Genomic DNA, 21,146 nt, shown 5'->3' with positions numbered 1-21,146 from the left:
AACAGCCTTGGACCACTTGTGCGAACTTGGCAAATTTTTTCCATTTTAGTTTAAAATGGTATAATGAGGGGTGCGCATACACATATACCCCTTGCGCTCACATTTGAGCTGGTGCAAAAGGTGGCTTCACTGTTTTAATACTCTATCTGCGGTGGTGCACCCTTTACAGGAGGCAGTTTTTTTTGCTAACGCCACTGGATCAAGCTTAATAAACAGCTCTGCTGTTAAAAGTGTGAAGTGTCTTTGGTGCTGAAAATTGAGCCTGCAAAATGCTAATGAGACGGTATTTTTTCTCAGTATCTAAGTACTAATACCCTCTGAACGTTTCACAGCCCCTTTCCCAGTGCCTAAAGGTCGTGCAGCACGCACTCTAAAACCACTTTTAGTGAACGACAAAAGGCACTATCATCCCTTCTGTGCCTTAAACTAGTCCCATGAAAGTGAGGGTAAAAATTTCACTGAACAAACATGCGGGTTAGGCGATTGCCTGGAGTGGTGCGTACCACTCAATGTAATGTCAAATTGGCTGGAATGCTTATGGCCGTTGTATTTTATTCATGCAACAACAGAAAGTCAATGCAAAAAGGCAGCCTTGATTTTGTGCTGGTGTTTCCACCGATTCGCGTGCGCTTTAATTTGTGCTAAAATCAACCTCGTACTGTTTGTCATTGAGTAAGAGGCAAGTCTCATTGAGTGAAAAATCAGGCCAGGTTGTAACAGTTTGGTAGTGCATTTATTAACTTGTTTCATTTGAATTCGGCACAAATTGCAAGAACAAGCACAATACTATACACAAACCGAGAAATAGCCCATGTAATGTTACACGTCATAATAAGCCAAGCTTCACACCTGCTGTTAAATGCATGTTAAGTGCGCTATCTATTCTACATATACACACAGTTATTTACAAGGGAGCATGTTACACAGGTGTAAAAGCAATGCATTCCTCGAGGAATGGTCTTGCGGCTGCCACAGGACATCAAGGTATAAATACTAGCAGGTTTAAAAAGTGTAAATAGCAATCCAACATAAATGCACTCTTTAGTTTTTAAATGCGGTAAACCTTAATGAGTAGTCTGCTACACCCAAGAGGAGCTTGAGTCATAGCGAAGAAATGGTTACAACCAGAGGTATCCCAATTTTTCCCCTTTTGCGAGCAGTTTGAAATAGCAGCAGCAGCTAAATAAAATTTGCACCCAATTCTTGAACATTATGAATGTTCGTTTGCAGTACTAAAAGTAAAATATATGGAGCCTATCTGGATTGAAAAAAATTTATGCAATTTGATTAACAAGTAAAGCGTTGCAGTGCATTAGGCTAGTTGACATACCTGCTCATAGATGGCACCACACTATGCACAACCTTATCACGAGAGAGAATGTTTTGAACAGATGGGAAATTCCTCAGCAACCTGTACTGATCTGTGGTACACATTTGCTGCCTAGATTTGCCGTGCTCTCCTCATATGAACTGCCCGTCGTCATGGCCATTTTCTAGATTCACGAAGTGGATTATCAATTACCCCTGTATTCTAGTTCATGCAACGGGCGCAGTTTTGCCTCCCTTATAAACTACGCCCTAAGCGTAACTAGGTAAAACATTGCCCATACTTTATAAACTACGCCCTAAGCGTAACTAGGTAAAACATTGCCCATACTTGATCATAAAGATAAAATAAAGATAAACTATCAACAATGAGTTGCTATGCATTTCAAATGTCGGCGGGGTCATTTCAGACTTTCACATGACACTATCTCGTCAGTGCTGGCTTATATGTAAACAGCAGTGGTGTTCTGTATAGTGCTCTTGTGGAAGGCTAAATATATAAGTGGTAACCAATTCAACCTTCTTGGCCAATCTTATGTGATAGCACATGTTTAGCTAACGGGGATGAATTCTTGCAACCCACCAATGACGGCATATTTGTTTTTACACAGCCCTGACAGCCCATTGAAGTGTTGATAGTTCATGAAACATAAAGATGAACGAATAAAGGCTATCGTTATCCTAGCCTGCATGCGAGACATTTAACGATCCTTAGTTTTCTTATTATTGACGTGCCAGGCTATGCATTTAATGATGAAGATGGATAACCATTGTTAAAAATCACTGTAAAGCTAAGAAGTGTTGTACCAAGATTCACATGATTAAAATTCAATGGTAATTTCACGAAATTATGTCTTCAGTTGATGACTTCTCATGCGTGGTCGTTTGAGATTTTGCAGAGCCAAAAATTGTGTTGCAGCAATATGTGAGGAGAACACGCGGGAATGGAGATTCTGCTGCAAAGAATGCAGATGTGTCTTGTGAAACACTTTGTCCTTGATATTGGAATCCTGAGGCATTGTTGTCCTTCAGTAAGAAGTGTTTTTCAGAGAATCACTAAAGATTTGTGGATGCACGCAAGCACAGTATTTTGTTGATTCGTACTGAGGCAGCTTGGTATTGCCCGCTGCTCCAAAAGCTAAAAAAAAAAATAAATGTTTGAATTTGGGACAAACTACTGAGATTTGAGCTGCAGTCAAGGGGAGGTTAAAATTATGCTAAAATTTTGATTTGCATTGAACACATTTTTGTCCCGACGTTATTGAAATAAAATAACCGCAGCCTTGAAAAAAAGAAAGCTAGTGAAAGTTATGCTTAGCCAACAACTTTAGCTTTCAGGCTTATAGGTAGGCGAATAAGAATGAATGGCACAAACTTGAGAACAAGTACAGAAAAGATGAGCACCAAACATAGCACTAAGCATTACATTTTTTTTGTCTTCACATATTCACACAGAGCATTTTTTCAATGCTTTAACAGTTGAGGCAAGTATGCAAGTGCAAGTCCCCCAAACTGATGCCACAAGGGACTTGCCGCACTAGTAAGTCAATGGAGGTCTCTCCATGAAGACTTTACGTTGCAATCTTTGTTTCTTCTAATCCTGATGCAATTGTGACTCTACGTTTCTAATACGTGTTCTATTAGAAACGTCTGTCTCATCTAACCCCTCCCCACCAGAGTCCCATGCACCACCCATTAGAAAATGAAGTTCCTTCGAACTTAAAGGAGCCATGAAGAGAAAATGCAAGTTGGTTTTATTCGAAAGATTTCGTGTTTTATAGTGCCCCCAGCGCTTGTCCGGATACAAACTATGCTTTATTCACTGAGAAATTAAACATTTTACTAAGTTAAAATTTTGATTTTCCCGCTAAATCGTTTGTTTTCGGGGTCTGCAATGACATCACAGGAACCGACCGCTCTGCAGCCTAGGGTACCTTCATTCACGTATCCGCCGTACAGGGTAGAGACACGTATACGCTGGCGCCGCCATTTTGGGTCGCTCGCTCGCCGCCGAAGCAAGTCATTGTGTCAAAACCGCGCTAAAATTACTATCGTCGCAACGCGGTTTACTGAAGAAGTTTGAATCATATTGTCTGTTTCACGTTGCTAGGTCTCGTGGGAAACGAAAAGAAAAACGCGTTGAGCACGGTGGTCTAATTGCGGCGGCATGGGAAGTTCAAAGGTTGTCTCCACCCTGTACAGCGGTGTTGGCTTGTTCCCGCGTTTCTTTACATTACCCGAACCTAGATGACGCCACCATACCGTGGCAAGCGTTTGGTTTGTTTTTGCCCGTATTTAAACCTGGCTTGTTTTTGTTCTGGGAGAAAATATTCGTTCCCTGAAACAGTGCTCGCTCGACAAATGTGGTCACGTAAGCCACCGTTGCTTGCGTCAATCGGCCAGTGTCGTCTGAGACAACCCCAAGCCCCGTAGTGTTGTGCAGCTAAACCAAGCATGCTGTGCGCAGTACGAACAGCAGTACGCATCAGTACTTCTATGTTTACATGTGCTTTCGTAACTTCCACTGTTTGTCCCATCATTCTTATTGCTTTGTAAAGAATGTGCGCTAAATTTAAGCGTGAATCGCTCGTTCGGCTAGTTTGTAAGCTCTACCTAATTTGCGCCTGCTTCTGCCAGCCTCCGCCAATCGCAGAGCTTAGCTCATGTGACATCATAGGTTCTGTTGCGGGAAATGAGCTGGTGGGTCGCATGACCATTCCCGTTTTTCCTAATTATGTAGCTTATTTGAGCGAAGTTTACGTTAAAAGTGGTGTCAGTATGATTCTAACGAGGCAATCTTTTGAATGAACCAAACTTGTGTTTTCTCTTCATGGCTCCTTTAAATGTTGTTCTATGTAACACCAACAGCCTTCGGAATTAAGCTTGAGCAGGCCTTATTAAGACTAGGGGTGAGACACCCCAAACAGATTTGGGGTAGTTACTGGAGCTGCAAAATTTCAAATTTGGAGCAGAAGAACCTTGACTAGGAGCAGTTTACAACATTTAATACGTCATCTTAGGTGCTTAAAAAAATTAATTTTGTAGAATATTTTGGGGGACAAGTACCTGTTGAATCAGTTTGGGATACACATAGCACTTAAGTAACCCTTAAAAAAAGGGTTTTTATTTTTTAACAGAGTATCACAAGGTACGAACTGCAATACCTTCTCTCAAACTTCTCAAATTGTATTGAGGCTGTATGCATAAGCAACGTAAAATGTTGTAAAAAGTTTTTAAGTTGAAAAACACTGCAATCGATCACTTGAATGCTGCAATTACTGTTTTTGCAATACCTGACTGCATCGTACGAACGAGTTTAGAGCCACGGCAAAAGTTGCACAAAGCGAAGTGGCGGTCGTTGCACCATTTCAATCCCCGGAGCGCACGTTCACCCCGATCATAATTTAAGAAGCGTTTCTATGTTTAGCGACCTTGCTTTTGGCATTATTTCACTTCATGTACATCAATTACTGCCACTCTTGTGACCAGTCCTACTATCAGGTGTGCATGCCCTAACACGCGTTGCAGGGATGTAGTGTGCGCCACAACACAATTCTGAAGTGTCGATCGTTTGATTCCCGAGGCTTGCGAGCATGCTGTCGAACACAGCAACAACTAAACTTTTTATAACATCACAAAGAGTTCAAATGTTCACTTCACAAACCCCGACTGTAGACGCATGCACCACATTTCACACTCAAATACAAGCCACGGCGAAGTCGGCCCCACGTTGTGTTCAGTGGACTCCTTTCGAGCCGTGCAACTTCCCGTAATCTGACACACGTTCTCAACATCATCCCCACCTTAGCGTCACTGTTCAGTACAACGGACAAAATGACTAAATGGGAATCCAACTGAACCTGAAACCTTGAACCAGAAAAAAGACTGGCAAAGCACACTGAACGCTTGAACTACGCAGAAGCCGCTTCAGCCAGCAGCCATGCTTTTTGTTGCCGTAGCAACGCTCAGTCAGGAAGGCCATTCCAGTGGACGCAGCTGGAGAGCCAATCACGCTTTAGAAGCTATATTTTGCTTCGTTTCAGTCTTTTGTGCATTTCTGAGAGAATGGCGATAACCCCTGTGACCAGACGGCACAAGACGGGGGTTCAGCTGACCGAGTGATACCAAGATCATCACCCCACCCTTGCATGGGTGGAGAACTACTCGGGTTGCTTGGAAAACCGTGTTTTCAACTCGGCCTTTTGCTCTACCGAAACTGACACAACCGTCGAAATCCTTGCCTCTCAAGCTGTTTTAGAGCAGTCTGGCGCAATTTTCATGCTTTTGGAGTAGCTTGGCTCAAGAAAACAGAATTGCATCAATGCTGCACAATGTTTGCAGCTGTCTCTTGCCTGCAAGACAAAATTCAGAGTTTTTAGTTGTTTCCCGAGTGCCCAAGGCTCTTTAAAACAAATACAAAGTTTGGAAACCGCACGATACACAGACTCAAAATTGCACCGGAGGTCATCCCAGGCACCTTGCACTTTGGTCACTGGTATGAGCTTCACAGCTGTCTCATTGTAAACATACAACATACAGCTGTCATCTCTGAAGGCGCTATTGATTTCAAGTGCTGCGTATACCTATCCCAAGCAGAGCTTAGTGACCTCGGCCACTAAAATACACGATTTCCGTACTGGGGTTGGCTCATACGCTTTGCTTGCTGGCCAGCAAGTGACCGTAGTACTGCCCACGTCTGTTGGTTGGCACACAAATGACCATTGACCTCTCAACTGGTTCTCAATGCACAACACACCCGTAGACCGGTTTTCGAGAGGTTGTTGAGGCCTGCCTTCCGAAGTTGGCACCACTGCGGCTCAAACGAGGGCCATGTCCGAACCACCCGTGAAACAGTTACTGCCACTGGCCGAACTGTGGGACTCCCCGAGTGCGCTCTGATCTGCGGCCAAAAAATTGTGCATCGACCAAGACTTGTCAGCGTCACTTTCGTCTTCAAGGCAGTACCGCAGTTGGACGTTCGGCGTAGACTTCACATTCTGTAGCGCCTTTTTCATCGATCCACCGCTGCCGTTTGTCACCGACAGCATCGACTCGATGGCAAAGCCTGGCAAGTTTTCGGACAGCACCAGGCACGAACAGTGTCTCCTGAAAGGCCGCGCGACCGTGCCTTCGCCGACGAACGGCCGAAAGTTGTAGTTGACGGTGTGGTGCCGGTTGGCGATGCGGTCTTTCGTGACGCCGAAGCTCTCGTTTCCACCCACTTTCAATCCCCATTCGGCGAAGCTCAACTCTTCGGAGCGCCAACGGTGACTTTCGTCCAACGAACAGTCCAGATCCAACCTCGCTCTGTAGGCTTTCGAAGGGCTGGTGATGTTGCTCTCCGAGGGAGTCTGTGCTGTTCCGTTGTCGCATATTTCGCCGTCTTTCAGATCGCATTCCAACTGTCCATCACATGCCACTTCATCAGAGAACCTTTTCCCCCCAAAACTGCTCCCACCAGAAGTGTTTCCCAGGGGCGGTGTTTCACTGAGATGTGTATTATTGCCACATGCTGATATAGTGCTGTCTTCGCTGGAGGGTGATGCTGCTTTGATGTCTTCCCAATGTCGTTGAGTGAGTGTCACCGGGGGAGTATAGTTTACGTACTTGAGAGTTCGGAACGAATGCGACGCACTGACTACAGCAGGCGTTTGTCTTGTCTTGCTGCTGGGAGGAGTCGTGGCCTGTTCTTCTTCGCTGGAAATCTTGCTGTGTTCCTGGCAAAAAAAAAAAAAAAAAGGAACACAGGGTTCCCAGTTTTAAGTATTATGCTTTCCAACAACTTCCCTTCCTGTAGCTCTCACGTCACTTTTGTGCTCACATAAATGTGTCGACTTTAAATTGTAACAGTATGCTGCATGCATCCCATATTCTAAAACCAGCTAAGCACACCCTGTGTTCTTAGGAAGCTTGCTAAAAATTTTGTGAGTAGCGTTTCTCTTACTGTGTTGATCATCAGGACTACTGCGGAATCTTCTTTGTGCCAATGCATGGTATCATTTTAAAGCGAAGAAATTAACTCTCCAAGTTCATTGAGCGTATAAAACTCACATGCAGCACCTTCATTTGGTTTTACTGTTGGATTCACAGCCCGTGCGACAAAGCACAATGTCAAACAATTACTACAGAGCTTCAGAGATTCTATCATGATAAAAATTCATTAGCACACTCAGGCATTGCCTCATTGTTTGTGAAAATTATGCTACGTCATTCGTGCTCAACCCTTGGAGAGACAGATTGCATTCCACCATTTCGCTTTGGTCTTGAGCAACACCCTACAAATCCACCTTACATTCACCTAAATTATGTTAAAATCGGAGACGTCTAAAACGTGAATTTTACAGCTCACAAAATGGGGCTTAAAGATGCAGGCATATGGTTCAGAATGGGAAGCTTCATTTCAGAATTAGATCTTCAAGTAGCACAACAAAAGACAGACGGTGGACAGAACACAAGCTACATTTCACTCAACTGCGTGCCCTCGAAGCCTACCTAAGTGCATGTCAGGGACATGAATCTTAGTATACTCTCAACAGGGGGCTCTTTCTCTGTCTCACCTGAGTTTCGAGATCCTCCTCAGTGGCTGACTTGCTTGAGCACAGGTAGATGAGCCCACTCGGGTGGAAGAACCGGTAGTACAGCGCCATGCAGTACATGCCTGCAACAAGGAAGTCGAGCAGTATACTTTATGTGGGCTGAAATGGAATTTGAGGTGTGGTGTGCTGAAAGAAACTTGTTGCTGATGGTGTAGAAGTAGTCTTTAAAATGGGCTCTTGGGTAATTTAAAGGCCAACTGCACTCAAATTTCACCTCGGCCTACTCTGAACGTTCAGTACGTACCACCAAACCAACTGGGAGATAACTGGTAGCCCTGTGAAATGCGTTGTTAATAAGTTATAAACATTCAAAATAGCTCCGTCGCAGGCGACGGTGCACCTGCCGGCGAAACGTGCAAACAGCTATAAAGCGGAAGTGACAATGCAGCCGGCCAGGTGCATTTTCCTTCGGCCAGCCACGAGAACCGGTCGAGCTCTGATGGGCGCTTTCCCCCTAGGCCTGCTGCAAGGAGGAGACGTTGCATGCAGGTGCCCTCCTGCAGGCCAGCCGCTCGGTCGCCGGCTGGGCCAGCTGCAACGTCACTTGTAATGGCTGCACTCTTCTGAGTTTCTGTTTCAAAATCACCGCAGTAGAACGGAAAGTTGAGCTAGTTGCATCTGATTCATGTTCAAAGCGTGGACAGATGATACACATGAAGAGGACAACATGAGCGCTCGTGTTGTCCTCTTAAAGGTGCCCTGAAAGGCGTTTTGAGCACACTAAATGAACTAGCGCAATCGTTAGATTGGGTCGTCAACGTCATCTGTGCCAAGTATTACTCTTTTACGCGCAGCGGAAAGCTCACACTTTTGTTGCAAAGTTTGTCGCTTTTTTCTCACCCTTTCCTTCGTGTTTTTGGACGCCGCCATCTTCACATGTCTACATCATCGATTCCCAGATGTTCGTCATGAGCTAGACATCCTGCTATTGGGCGGCTTTTTCACGCACTTCCGGCAAAGAGATGAGTCGTCTGCTCAGCGTCGGCTCGCCGGCTGATCTGCCGACGGAGTGCCGGAGTGCTTGGACATTTTACGACAAACGAAACAAGTGTAAACAAACGTTTAACCGTTTGTATTAAATGCAGCACGGCCATAACACGACATGGATATTCCCTTACCTGAGTACGTTCCGTAAAGAAAGCGTTGAAGCCCCGTGGCACTTCTTTCGTGAAATCGCAGAGAACGCCCTGAGCCGAATGCCCGGGTTTGACGCATACATTTTATTCTACTTCAAAACATTCCAGAGATGGGTTTCGAACGAACACAACGTCACAACATGCGTTGCAAGTCTGAACCGCGATTAAAAGACGATGGGTTGCCTCCTCCTGCCCGTCGTAAATTCGGCACTTACCTCGCGCGCGGTTTGCGGGTACGAACAGCAAGTCACTTAACTCCGGCGCACAAGCCGAGATGGCTTTTAGCCACGCACACTGCACATACCCCATGCGAAGTTGAGTCGTGCGTCGCTCGAGAAAGATAACCTAGACCATGGGAAGCACTATCCACCCGCAGAAGCACAACGTCGCATTGCATCGCGAAACAGACGTCCACAACACACACACACCATCGCCTCCTGTAATGTCAAACGCATCTCGCACTTCCCAATGGGAGTGGGTGGTACGCCTGCAGTGCCCACATGTCGCGAGGTGGGGCCCCAAGCTGAACCGGGAACACGCAACCGTAACTGAGTTCTACAGTGGTTTGTGCCTTGTTGTCAAGGCAACCGATGTTTGAGATTCTCAAAGAAGTGGCGCTCGCTCCAGCGCTAGAAAGCTGAGCCGCGGTGGAGCATGCTTTGCCAACGTTGCCGCTCTCCACCACGCGTCGCCCCAAGCTGAACTGGTCACATGATTGAAGGGTTTTGCGCACGGGTTCTGTATCGATTTAAAATGTCTTTTTCCCATGCCGCCGGCAGGAATTACGACCGCCGCAAAATAAGACCCGGCACCAGCGGGGCCACATCTGATACGGCACTTTTTGGATAAACAGTGTCGGTGCATCAAATGGAACGAGCGCACGATTTTCCCCGTACGGCTGCGAGTTCGCCGCCGATAAAAAGTCACGTGCCACCGATAGCAACTGCACCAACGAACACCGCGAAAGGGCAAGGCCAGGCCGCCGCACACATGCGGCCAGATTTTTCGTTCGGTTTTCCAGCCTTGAGCGAAGTGCGGGATTCATGGTGTCAACAAAGCTTGCCCGTAGCAGACGACAGTAGCAGCGCAATAGGCACCGGACAGTGAAGTTTGCGCGCGACTGCAGCGCCATCTCTCGCCGCCGCTTAGCAACTCCGGGTCGGTGGATGTCGCGACCGGCCGTTCAGCGCACGTAAAAACACGCGCGCTGCGTGCGGTTCGACGTTGTGTGGCGGAAGTTTTTTAAGAAACATAGTTATAATTGCAAGTTGCAGTGTCTGAAAGGATCAAAATGCTGCAGGAAAGAATTAGTGGCCACGCCGCTACTGCTGCGTGAAGTACTGCCACAATCGCGGAAGGCAGCCTGCCATCGTTCTGTACAGGTTTCTCGGGCAGCGTCGCAAGAACTGGATTTTAGCAGTAAGAAAGCCATGACATTTTTTGTCAGTGGAAGGAGTATTATGAGTACAATGACTGTTTATGCGCAGCGCAGAAACGAAGGGCCGTAAAACTAAATGTTTGCTTTCAGTGTTCCATACACATCGCGTGCTGCGATGAATCGCATGCCGTCGTAGTATTTGCATAACACAAGGTATTACGGCTTCCCCCACTATTGTTTTATCAGCAGTAACCTTTTTTTAGCGACATTCACGGCACCGAATGGATGCCAAAAGGCGGCACAAGAATATGTTCACAGCACTCCGCGGGTGATGCCAAAAGCAATGTCAAGACGGTCAGTACGCATCCCACTTACTGCCCTACTTTGTTTCCCGAAGTGTACAGAGTTCGACCACGCATTCCAAGCGAGAGCGTGGAAATCTATCAAAGGCAAGGTTGCATTCACTCGCGCTGACTTCTTTAATGCGTGTTGCGTACTCTGAAAGTTGAGGTTGCTATTGTTTAAGCAGAGGATGGGGAGGAGGAGGAAATACTTTTTTTGGAGAATTCTGAACGGCCTGAACAAACTGTATCACAATTAGCCGTTTATACGACTCTAACATTACACACAAGATACAAGCTGAAACTAAACGAAATCTTCGTAAAGACAACCGCAGCTCCACAGCAGATTTCGAACTGTGTGAACTGCGCTTACTTTGTCATAAGCTAATAACGTTTGGAATCCGTTTTTAATCAGTGACAACACCAACCGAGCTGAAGAAGGGCAACTGAAAAAGTAACTGTAGTGTGGTTGGGCAAACAGAGGAAACAATAACACAGACACGCTTCTGTCGTGGAGCGCCGTGGTAAACGCTGGCTACTGACCTGAATTGGCGCTGTAAATAACCTTCCCTTGTGTCAGCTTGATCGTGGCTCATATTGAGTGGGAAAACACTGGGGTTTGAGAATTTAAAAAGATGTTTAATTAACTGAAAAAACTGGGATTACATATATAGACGGAGGAGCACTCAAAGAAGATGTCTGACGCGCTGCTCGGGCGTGGGACGACTCCCTTGGGCGAACAGCACACACACGCACCACGCGAGAGTCCAAAGCTCGTACCATACACGCTCGGTGGTGTAAACATCCGGCCGCGGTCGCTGCGGCGGTGGTGGTTTCGAGTGCTTAGTGATCCGAGCCCGGTCCCCTTGGCAGGCCGCCGGTGTCTGCTTTCGTTTTCGCCTCTCGGCGCAAGCATTCTTGGCGCGATAATTATCCGATGCTTCGGAGACAGCTGACACTTGCTGAGAATGGGACTTCGCAACGATGTCTGTTCCATCAATTTCTTTCACGGCGCACACGCGCGCGGGAACGTACAATCTCTAACTTCTCGCGCTGTTCCATGAATTTCTTTCACGGCGCACACGCGCGCGGGAACGTACAATTTCTAACTTCTCGCGCACGCGAGGCCGACAGTAGTAGCTCAGCCCCGTAATTGTCCGGAAATCGCACAGAAGCACTTGAGACATGGGGAAACTATTTGCCAGAACAGTTTTCAAGCACGAGACACCTTTCAAAAACAATCGCAGAATCGCACAAACAAACAACCCAGAGGTGCCGAATCTATGAACGCGCGCCGGCCGTCTGGCTCTCACCGACCCGGAGTTAGCTCAAGCTTCCGCGGGGCAGCGCTGGGTGTACTATATTCGTCGCGCCCTCTGAGCAGTGACCGGTGCCTATAGCGGAAGTACGTCACCGCTGCGGAGCGCAGCATCATGGGAGGCAAGGCTCGCGCGCCGTCAACAGCGGAGAGTAAGTCGAAAGGAGGAGGAAACGCGGAGCGACGATAATGCGCGGTTTTTGATTTACGATTTCTCAGCTAATACTCATCGCTTTAACAAAATTCTTGCGGGAGGAGATTGCAAATACATTGCTTTATTTGGGTACATGTACATCCATGCATCGGCGGAAGGTATTTCAGGACCCCTTTAATGTGTATCGTCTGTCCGCTCTTTAAACATGAATCAAAATCGCCGATTTTTGACGGCCGTTTGTGCCGTAGATACGCGTATCTGAGCTGTCATATTTTGTATTGCAGTCTTTTTAGGCAAGCTATACGAAAATAATGTTTTCAAGAGGTCGAAATTTTGAGTGCATGCATTCAGTGGCCAACAGAGGGGGGTAGATGTGTTCCGGGTTACTTTCGGATACGCTCACTTGTCTATAAGAGACTGGAGATTTCAGCTTGCGCAAACCGTCAATACCATTTACTCTGACAAAGACCAACATTTTCCGCCATGACCTTACAACCTACTCTGTATGTTAGCCAGAAAATTAAAATTATGGGGTTTAACGCCTCGAAGCTACGCCTGGGCAACGAGGTACGCCGTAGTGAAGCGCTCCGGATTAATTTTGACAACGTGGAGGGCTCGAAATGCGCCGAAATCTCAACACACAGGCATTTTTGCTGTTCACCTCCATCTTTAAAGTCGCCACGGCAGCCAAGATCAAACCCAGCTCTTTGGACTCGGCAGCGCAATGCCTTAGCCAGTCAACATCGCTGCGGCCACCCTCACTCACCAATGCCAAAGCTCCCCAACACCACAGCAGCGGCGGTGATGACGTGGATGTCGTCGGCTTCGTCCCGGGCTAGGCAGTAGGCGGCTAGGAAGCCGACGTTCTGCAGGCCAATGAGTGCGTAGAAGCCGACCACACGGCCGCGAGAACGCCCTTCGCGGACGTTGAAGAAGCAGAAGGTGTAGATGGCGCCCACAACCGCGTTGTAGGCAAGCTCCTCCCACCGCGAGGGACAGAAGTCGGTCCTCTGCCACACCAGCCAGCTGGTCATCAGCATCCAGTGCGCACCTGCGAAGTGTGGAGAAGGGAAATTAGATTTCACTCTTTTGACAGTTATGAATTTGCCCTGTGTTCTGCCCTTGCATTTCTTGCGGAAAAGAAGAGCATGAAGCAAGAGCATCTTTTAGGTGGCAAATCTGCCACTGATGCATAATGGCGCTCAAGACAACACGTAACAGTGCCCTGACAGAGCCGGACAAACTACTAATCTAAAGAAACCAAACACTTTGCTTCTGCTGCCTAACCAAGCAAGTCTTTCAGCTCTTGTTGAGATCCCGAGTTAGGACAATTCGGAGACTTCATGAGGAAAGGTTTCAGCTTTGTCACACCTCTTTTGACGCTCCTCTGATCACACCTCTTTTGACACCTCTGATCACACAATGACGCTCACCAACGATGATAAGTGTCCAGGCCCCACAGACGCACGCCAGCAGGACCATGGCGGTCACCCGGGAGGTCATGGTGCCAAACCGCCACAGGGTCTGCAGGATTAGGCCGCTCCAGGAGAGCTTCTGCTTCTCCGAGCGGTACAGCCGCATGGCCTTACCATAGGCCGCTATGCCCCAGCCTAGGGACAGCAGAGACAGCAGCGCCGACACACCTGGCAGAAGAACCACGGTGGGAAGGAAGGGTAGAACGACCGTTAGACTCCGTCCTCGAATTTGTCGCAAAGCCTGATTGCACCTTGACATAAGCAAGGATTTATCCGTAACTAAGTAGCGCCCTACAGTCATTGCTAAAGGGGTCATGAAGACAAAATACTTGGTTCATTGAAAAGACCGCTTCGTCTTGATAACAATGATGCCAGTTTTATTGCAAACAAGACAAAATACAGGTTTGGTGCATTCAAAAGATTGATTCATCCCAATAATGACACCAATTTTATAACAAACTTTAAACAAGTGACGGAGATGTTAGGGAAAACAGATGAAGCAGCGGCAACCCTCCCGCCATTTTCGCGCCGAATCTTCACGACCACAAAAGCTTGTTTGTCTGATTGGTAGCCGTTCACCAAAGTTACCCCCAAGAAGCATGACAGGGTGATCGTATAGTGGGGCCTCCAGTGCTGTTTGATCACACTGCAGTATGCTAACATGCCATTAATATATTTATCACCATTAAGTGCAGAGCACTTTAGGGGCTCGCCTTGTCGTCATGGCTCGCTCGATGGACCTAAGTAGAGCCACACGGCGTCCCGTCGTAGCGGCTGTCATCGCAGTGTCCCACAGAGGCTTCGGAAGGAAGCCAAGTGGTTTATATAGTCATAAGCGTTCGAATCTCGTGAACTGCTGGCGTTTGTCATACATCTCCCCGTCGTTTAGTGCAAAGAAAACTGCAGGTACATTTGAAGCAAAATATATGTACTTAAAGGAGTACTGGCATGAAATTTGCGTGTTACATTTTTTTTGCTGCTATGCGTGCCTACCAGCCCACTAATCATAGAATGACACACTAGACGGTTGAGTGCAGTGCAAACATTCTTTTACGGCGTCGTTTATTCGTGTCAGTTTCGGTTTCAACAAAATGAACTCCGAGCGGCCACCATGACAGGAGGTATCACGTGACGTCACCATTCTTGCCGTATCACTGCTGCTCTGGACACGCGCGCCCAGACCGGCCAAGGTCTTCACCGCCCCCTTGCGCCCGGTCACATGACGTCAGTCCCAAAACCATGACGTGTTTCAGCAGCGCGTGCCAACCACAGCCAGCGCGTCAGCTTCGTCATGGGAGCCTCGACGTCAGCAGTTTGGGGCAAGTAGCAGAGGATGTCATGTCGGCCCGCTCTGGGCTTTCTCGTGCGGGTGAAAAATGGATTTAAAATATGTTACGCCGAACAGTTGCTGTTGAAACTTGCTGGGAGATATCTCCCGATAAAAAGGAAGCATTTTACATAGTTATCTCAGCTTTGAAATTTCGTGTCAGTACTCCTTTAGCCGGCAGCGCCCGCATTAATTTAGTTCAGGACGCTTGTTGGGTTGGTTTTCACGATAGTAAGCGAAAAAAAAGTGGTAGTGCAACTCCGGCACGTGCAGGAGGAAAAGCAAGCACACACACACACAAAAAAAGAAAGAAAACAGAACTCCCGCTGGTGCTGTTTCAGGTAAAGGACGAACAAACACTGTAAAGGCGGGAAATTTGAATTGCATTGGGTGGTAGCAGCGAGCGGATAACGGTGCCAGACCCCATCATGGCGAATCACTGCTCTGCACTTCCGACAGCTTTCACATTGCGTGCAACAGGTTTCATTTTGTTTTTAATGTGCACTCTAATGCATCACTTCTTAGATTGTTTAGTGTAAAAATTGACAGTTTTTCAGAATTTCTAGTGTTTTCCCGGTTAAAAAAACATCTTTCGCAGCTGGAACGGAGCTGGCTGAGTTACCAAAGGCGAGTTGTTTCAAATCGAACCAGGTTGTATTTTGACTCACGGGTGGGTTAGCAGTCCTTGATTACAGCAATCACCGGCCCAATTCACCTTCATTTCCACTGGCATAATTTGTCTCAATGTGTGATCACGATGCTTTCCCCCCAAGAGACAAGCGACGGGTTGTCCCAGTTCTCAGTGACATCGTACATATACTGCCCAACCACTCAGCGAATACACTCATTTCTTCTGCATGCTTCCTAAAAGGAGATGGTTGTAAATATTTTTTTTTTCGCAGAGATCACCGTCCTCTTAGAAGGCAGAGAGAAGATTGCCCACTCTCGTGATCTCTACCACACCTCAGTCGTGCTTTACGGTTTGTAGATTCGAAGCTGGATGAATACTCCTTCTGAATAACAGTTAGGGGTAGGAGTGAGGTGTGAAAGAAGACAGGGAAAAGATCCGAAGAATACTCACTGTTCAAAAATGTGGAAGAATTCCAGTCCAGTGGGCGTGTGTGTAAGCATGTATATGCACACGCATGGATGTGCACTTGTTTGCATACGTAGCCATAAACTGTCACTATATCCTGTCACTAAATTTTTTGGCAGAGGTATTAACCCTGCAACTATTTTTTAATCCCGCACAAATGATGCCGGTGGCAGTTGAAAAAACGGTGCGCAGGCAAGGTACACGCTCCATGTCAATGCATGTCTTGCGATCCTACTTTTGCACGGAAATGTCACACTTAGTATCTAAAGTGGGAGAGTAGAATGAAAGTAGAATGAAAGATCAGATAAGATTACAGCGTTAAAAGGAGCGAGTGCTTATACTGATTAACTGGCAAGATGGTCGCCGGTCAGCAACCATACAACTGAATTGGGCCTGCTAAGGAGTTGACCTGTCATTCTCACTCTCTTCTTCACTGTTCCATCCCCGAGGAACAAGGTCTTACTCCAACCCTTTATCCCTTTCCATGTTAGTGAGAAACGGGATGGCACATCGCCACCTCTTCTGAATCAAACCATGGCCCCACTAACCACCCTGCATCACTCATTGAGTGAGAAAACAGTCAGGACATCGACGATGCATAATGACACGCATACGGAGAAATGTCTTCTGTGTGCCAAGCGCACATAGTGTTTGTTTTCTGGTAACACCCGATTATACCCGATTTTTAAACCCCAAACATATTTCAGGAGAATCAGGTTAAATCTGATTTCTCCCTGAATGGACCTTTTCAATGTAACGATCTGCATAATCATGGGCTGACGGTCCGCCGTTCTCAACCAGTACGTGCTGGAAGCAAGCCCCACAAACACAGCTTTCGAACTTGTTGAGTATTGGCATGACTCTACCGCTCGCTGCTCCAGGCTGGCAAATACTGCACTGACATTGTTGTGCTTAGCTAGAGAAGCTGTGATGTTAAGAGGGCTTTCTCCCGGCTGAGATACGTTCAAAGATTGCACACGTTTTGAATGGAGACCGACATGTTGCGCATGCGGATGACAATGTCTGTAAACAAGGATGTGTAAAAAATCGATGACCTGGTTATTGTGTATAAAAAGTTTCATTTCTTAGAAGTTATCAATGCTCTTTACTGTCGCCGTTACTGATTCATTTCCAAACAAATGCCAAATTTCAGAGAGTATATGGTAGAAAACCCCAATATCTCTGCGATTTCTAGCTTGAAACAAACACTAATTTTAATGCATTAGAGCTAAGAAGCTCGTGATACCTCCTATTACAAAGAAGCCCAATTTCCCCCAGCTATCAGTTTTAAAAACAGTACCCCATTTTTACACCCCCACCCCTGATTAAAAAAAATATATAAAACCCGAAAACGAACAACCCTCAGCATACGTCATAGTCTGAACTAAAATCTTCCTCTTCAGAAATGTGTATAGTGGTGGCTAAAGTGAGATTCATAGGAAACATGCGAAACATGTGCAAAAATCTCAAATTATCTTTGACCTTGCACGTTATGCCAGCACAGAGGAAACAGCAAACAGAGACAAGTTGTTGCAATGTAAGCACATACATCCATGAACAAATCAAATGCGAATGCAAAAATATGAATCAGAACACACAAACAGCGAAATTTCTTTCCATGCAAATGAAATTGTGAAATGGCTCTACAACAGCAACAAAGTTCGAAAATGTGACGTACGAAGTATACCACAACCACGTTATTACGAGGTTTCCACAAACCATATTCTTCAAATTCGTGTGTTCTGGTTTATACCCATTTCAACTGTTCATGACTGTCCATACCAGAAGGTGTTCCCCTGAATCAAAGCATGTGCCACGTTCTGGGATAAAAGTAGTGCGCGGTTGTGTGTATAAGTGGACTCTGAAGGGTGGGGAATGTGTCGGAGTGTGTTGTTTACTCACAGTTGTGTGTAAAAGTAGACTCTGAATGTGTCGGTGTGTGTTGTTTACTCGGACGTGGTCCACTTGCCCTTCCCTCACAAAGAGTCACCGACCTGTCCAGGGGTTCCAGTCCTCGTGGTTGACCATGATGTACAGTTGGAGGACCAGCTGGGGTGCTGACTCCAGGAAAGAGTCAAACAGGCGAAGCATGCACAGGTCGCTCTGGTGCTGGTACAGCTCCCGGAAGTCGTCCGCATCTCGCGTGCGTTCCGCCTTCAGCCCAGACCGAAGGCTCAGCCAGTATCTTCAGAAGGAAGGGGCACAATGTGAAACTTCGCACAATTTGAAACTCGAACTCAGAATTCCAGGTTATTAAAGCTTGAAATTCAAACTTCAGGCCTACCGAAATTGTCTCAGCAAACTTTTTACATTAGCTATTCAATATGAGCGAAATTTTCACATTTTGGGGTGTTACACGTTGAAGCTATACCTTGGCTATGGAGGTTGCCGTAGTGGAGGGCTTGGGTCAATTCTGAACACCGACTACCTTTGACGTGTGCCCAAATCTTGACACGCGCGTTTTTTCTCAACACGACAGCTGAACACTTCGAATCGTTTGGACGTTTTTTTCTTTGGTCATCCCATGATATCCAAATTGATGACATTCGAGCAAGATCACAAATCATGCATGCATGATTTGTGGGATGAATGCATGCATTCACATCACCTCTTGATGAGGTGGGATGAATGGCTCAGTGTTTGCTTGCTTGTATGGTGATCACTTTTTCAGCCGTAGAAGCAAATTGGAGAACACCTTCACCAATTACTTCAAGGCAGCTACAGCTGTGCTACGAACCAGGACCAAGCATGAAATGTGTGTCCTGAGAACATACTACTCGTGAAGCACTTTAAAGTGTGCTCTTATGCCTAAAATGACAGTGTATGGTTCTCGTGCGAGGTACGAAAACTTCAACAAGCCCGAAAGCAGACCTGTTCGTTACTGCCAATTTATAACTGTTGAAACAGTGTGCCACTGGAACGAAGTAACTCAACAGCCATTACTCAAACTGCCATATCTGAGAGCAATGCCACATATGGAACACTTCGCTTTGTTTATGTTTTTGTCTCGCCTTTTACAGTCGCAGTCAAACAAAACCTATCTTATCTCCGAGTGCCGTCGCCCGGCCCGGCCCGTGGCGGCATTCCTCTCATACAGTGATAAGAAGTCGGCGAACACAACCCCCTCTCCCCTCCGCGTGGGTTTGCAACAACCCAGTTTGACTTCTGACGACGCTAAAGTGAAACGGCCGGTCTTCTCACCTATGCAGTACGCCGAACTGCAACACGTTGGCGACCCAAATGATCTTGGAGACGCGCTTGTCGTGCATGTGCCACCTGAGACTGAAGATATTCACCACGACCGAAGGCATCAGAACGAAGAACAGCGTCATGCCGGCGTACACCCATAGTCTTGCTAGGGCGTACTGGGTGACCACGATCACGTCTGCGGAACAAAAAAGAAAAAAAAAAGGGGGGGGGGGGGCAACAAAGAAAAGTCAAATAGATTTCCTATGCAAGTCATGTCACGCCACATATATAAGTGCGCAAACACATTTTGAACTTCACTCGCTTTCCGCTGCACATTGAAACTAGTTCGGCTCCTTTCGCACGCCAGTTTAAAATGTTTTGGGCGTTGGCGTTGACAATATTTACAGGAAAGCCGCAACCAGCTGCGAAATTTTCCCATCGAATGGGCACCCAAGCGCGTGTGAAAATGTTTGTACTAATATCTACTTTCAGGCGAGCAACAGACGTTGACTTTCTTTCGATGATGCCACTTGACAACAAGGCTTGCCTCACCCCGACTGTTCGAAATTTAACGCGCTATCGGTAAAGACGTTAGATGCACAGTTCGCGTAGTACTTCACCTGCACATTACGATGCAGAATCCTAGCACCGCTATCACGTTTTAGAGAAATGACGTTTGAAAAAACATCGCTGCGCTGTTGTAACGATCACCCGGCCGGGCTGAGGACTTACCTGTCGCGATATCGGAGAAAAACGTCAAGATCGACAAAACGGTGAACAAAATGTCCAGCTTTGTATATCTAGGTCCCTTCTTGTCTTCTGGTGTCGATACAGAGCACACGTAAACAAAGTTTTTGAAAAATATTTCGTTCAAAACACGCGCGGTCATTGTTCGAAAGTTTGAGTTTGTGCGCAAAAGACCGCGCTTGCGACGCTAGCGGCGTGGTACGGAAAATTAAAGACAAACGCAAAATTACAAATGCCGTCTGGAGCCAGATGTTATATTGAACTAAGGTACCAAGCAATTTGCCACATACTTGCTCAAGTTATAAAGCTACGTTGAAATTGTATGTTTTTAAACCATGAGGCAACTTTATCAGTTTACTGTTTTTTTTGCCCGCTCAGTTTCGGTTTCGGTGCACGTCAGTTCAAGAAGTCAGCGCACTGATACTGCACCCACGGTAAATATTGTTTTTATACAAGATTATTTTCATGTCGTCGAGCCCTAACGAAGACAAGTCATCCTAAGTAGCGTTACCACCGGGTTAAGGGAAGCTTTGTCTCTGCGTGTGTACGCAATTTTGCGCTTACGAGTAGGAGCACGGATCGTTCTCGTCATCTGCTCTCTTTTATTAAAGCGAAACTGTATTTAGCTACCCTCAGACGGTCGTCCATGGCCGTCCGTCTACGCCTCGCGTCGCCGCTAAAAAGACATGTTTCCAGTTTATCGTAAATTTGAGATGTCTAGATATAGGCATCTTTGAAAAAAGCACGCTGAAATTGGCCGCTAAGGCGACTCTATCATTTAGTGTACGCCGAGTTTACCTACTTGTCATATTTAGATAGTTCATAGTGAAGTTGTAAACGTTACAGAATGGACCTTTTTCCAGTACCGATCCTCCTAGCGGCCGCCACGCCGAACTAAAATTGGCAGCAATGCACGCCCACAAAACGTCGAGCTTTCGTAGAACTCGTCCACAAAAAATATCCTGGTACTGTAGCCCCTTCCGCACCAACCGGTCACCCGCGCCTTTCACGTGAATGTCACCGTAGCAGGCGTCGTTCCCGTGACTAATTCGCAGTGATTGAA

At 46.6% G+C, this 21,146-nt stretch overlaps 1 protein-coding gene across 1 annotated transcript; it reads right to left on the bottom strand.

Annotated features, from left to right (window-relative positions):
• Positions 1 to 704: 704 nt before the first annotated feature.
• LOC144158756 (uncharacterized) lies at positions 705 to 20,282 on the bottom strand. The gene is made up of 7 exons (XM_077689849.1): positions 20,069 to 20,282; positions 19,349 to 19,532; positions 18,142 to 18,332; positions 13,683 to 13,892; positions 13,016 to 13,300; positions 7,884 to 7,984; positions 705 to 7,043 (listed from the first exon to the last, which is right to left on the bottom strand). The coding sequence occupies exons 1-7, from the start codon at positions 20,223 to 20,225 to the stop codon at positions 6,144 to 6,146; spliced, it is 2,028 nt and encodes a 675-aa protein (XP_077545975.1). The 5' UTR covers positions 20,226 to 20,282; the 3' UTR covers positions 705 to 6,143.
• Between the last annotated feature and the right edge of the window lie 864 nt (positions 20,283 to 21,146).

Source organism: Haemaphysalis longicornis, unplaced genomic scaffold (genome assembly GCF_048455015.1).
Source record: "Haemaphysalis longicornis isolate Haplotype H1 unplaced genomic scaffold, Haemaphysalis longicornis Haplotype H1 scaffold_10, whole genome shotgun sequence".
NCBI lineage: Eukaryota > Metazoa > Arthropoda > Arachnida > Ixodida > Ixodidae > Haemaphysalis > Haemaphysalis longicornis.
Note: the sequence above shows the minus strand (reverse complement) of the source record. Positions and strands in the feature narration are given on the sequence as shown.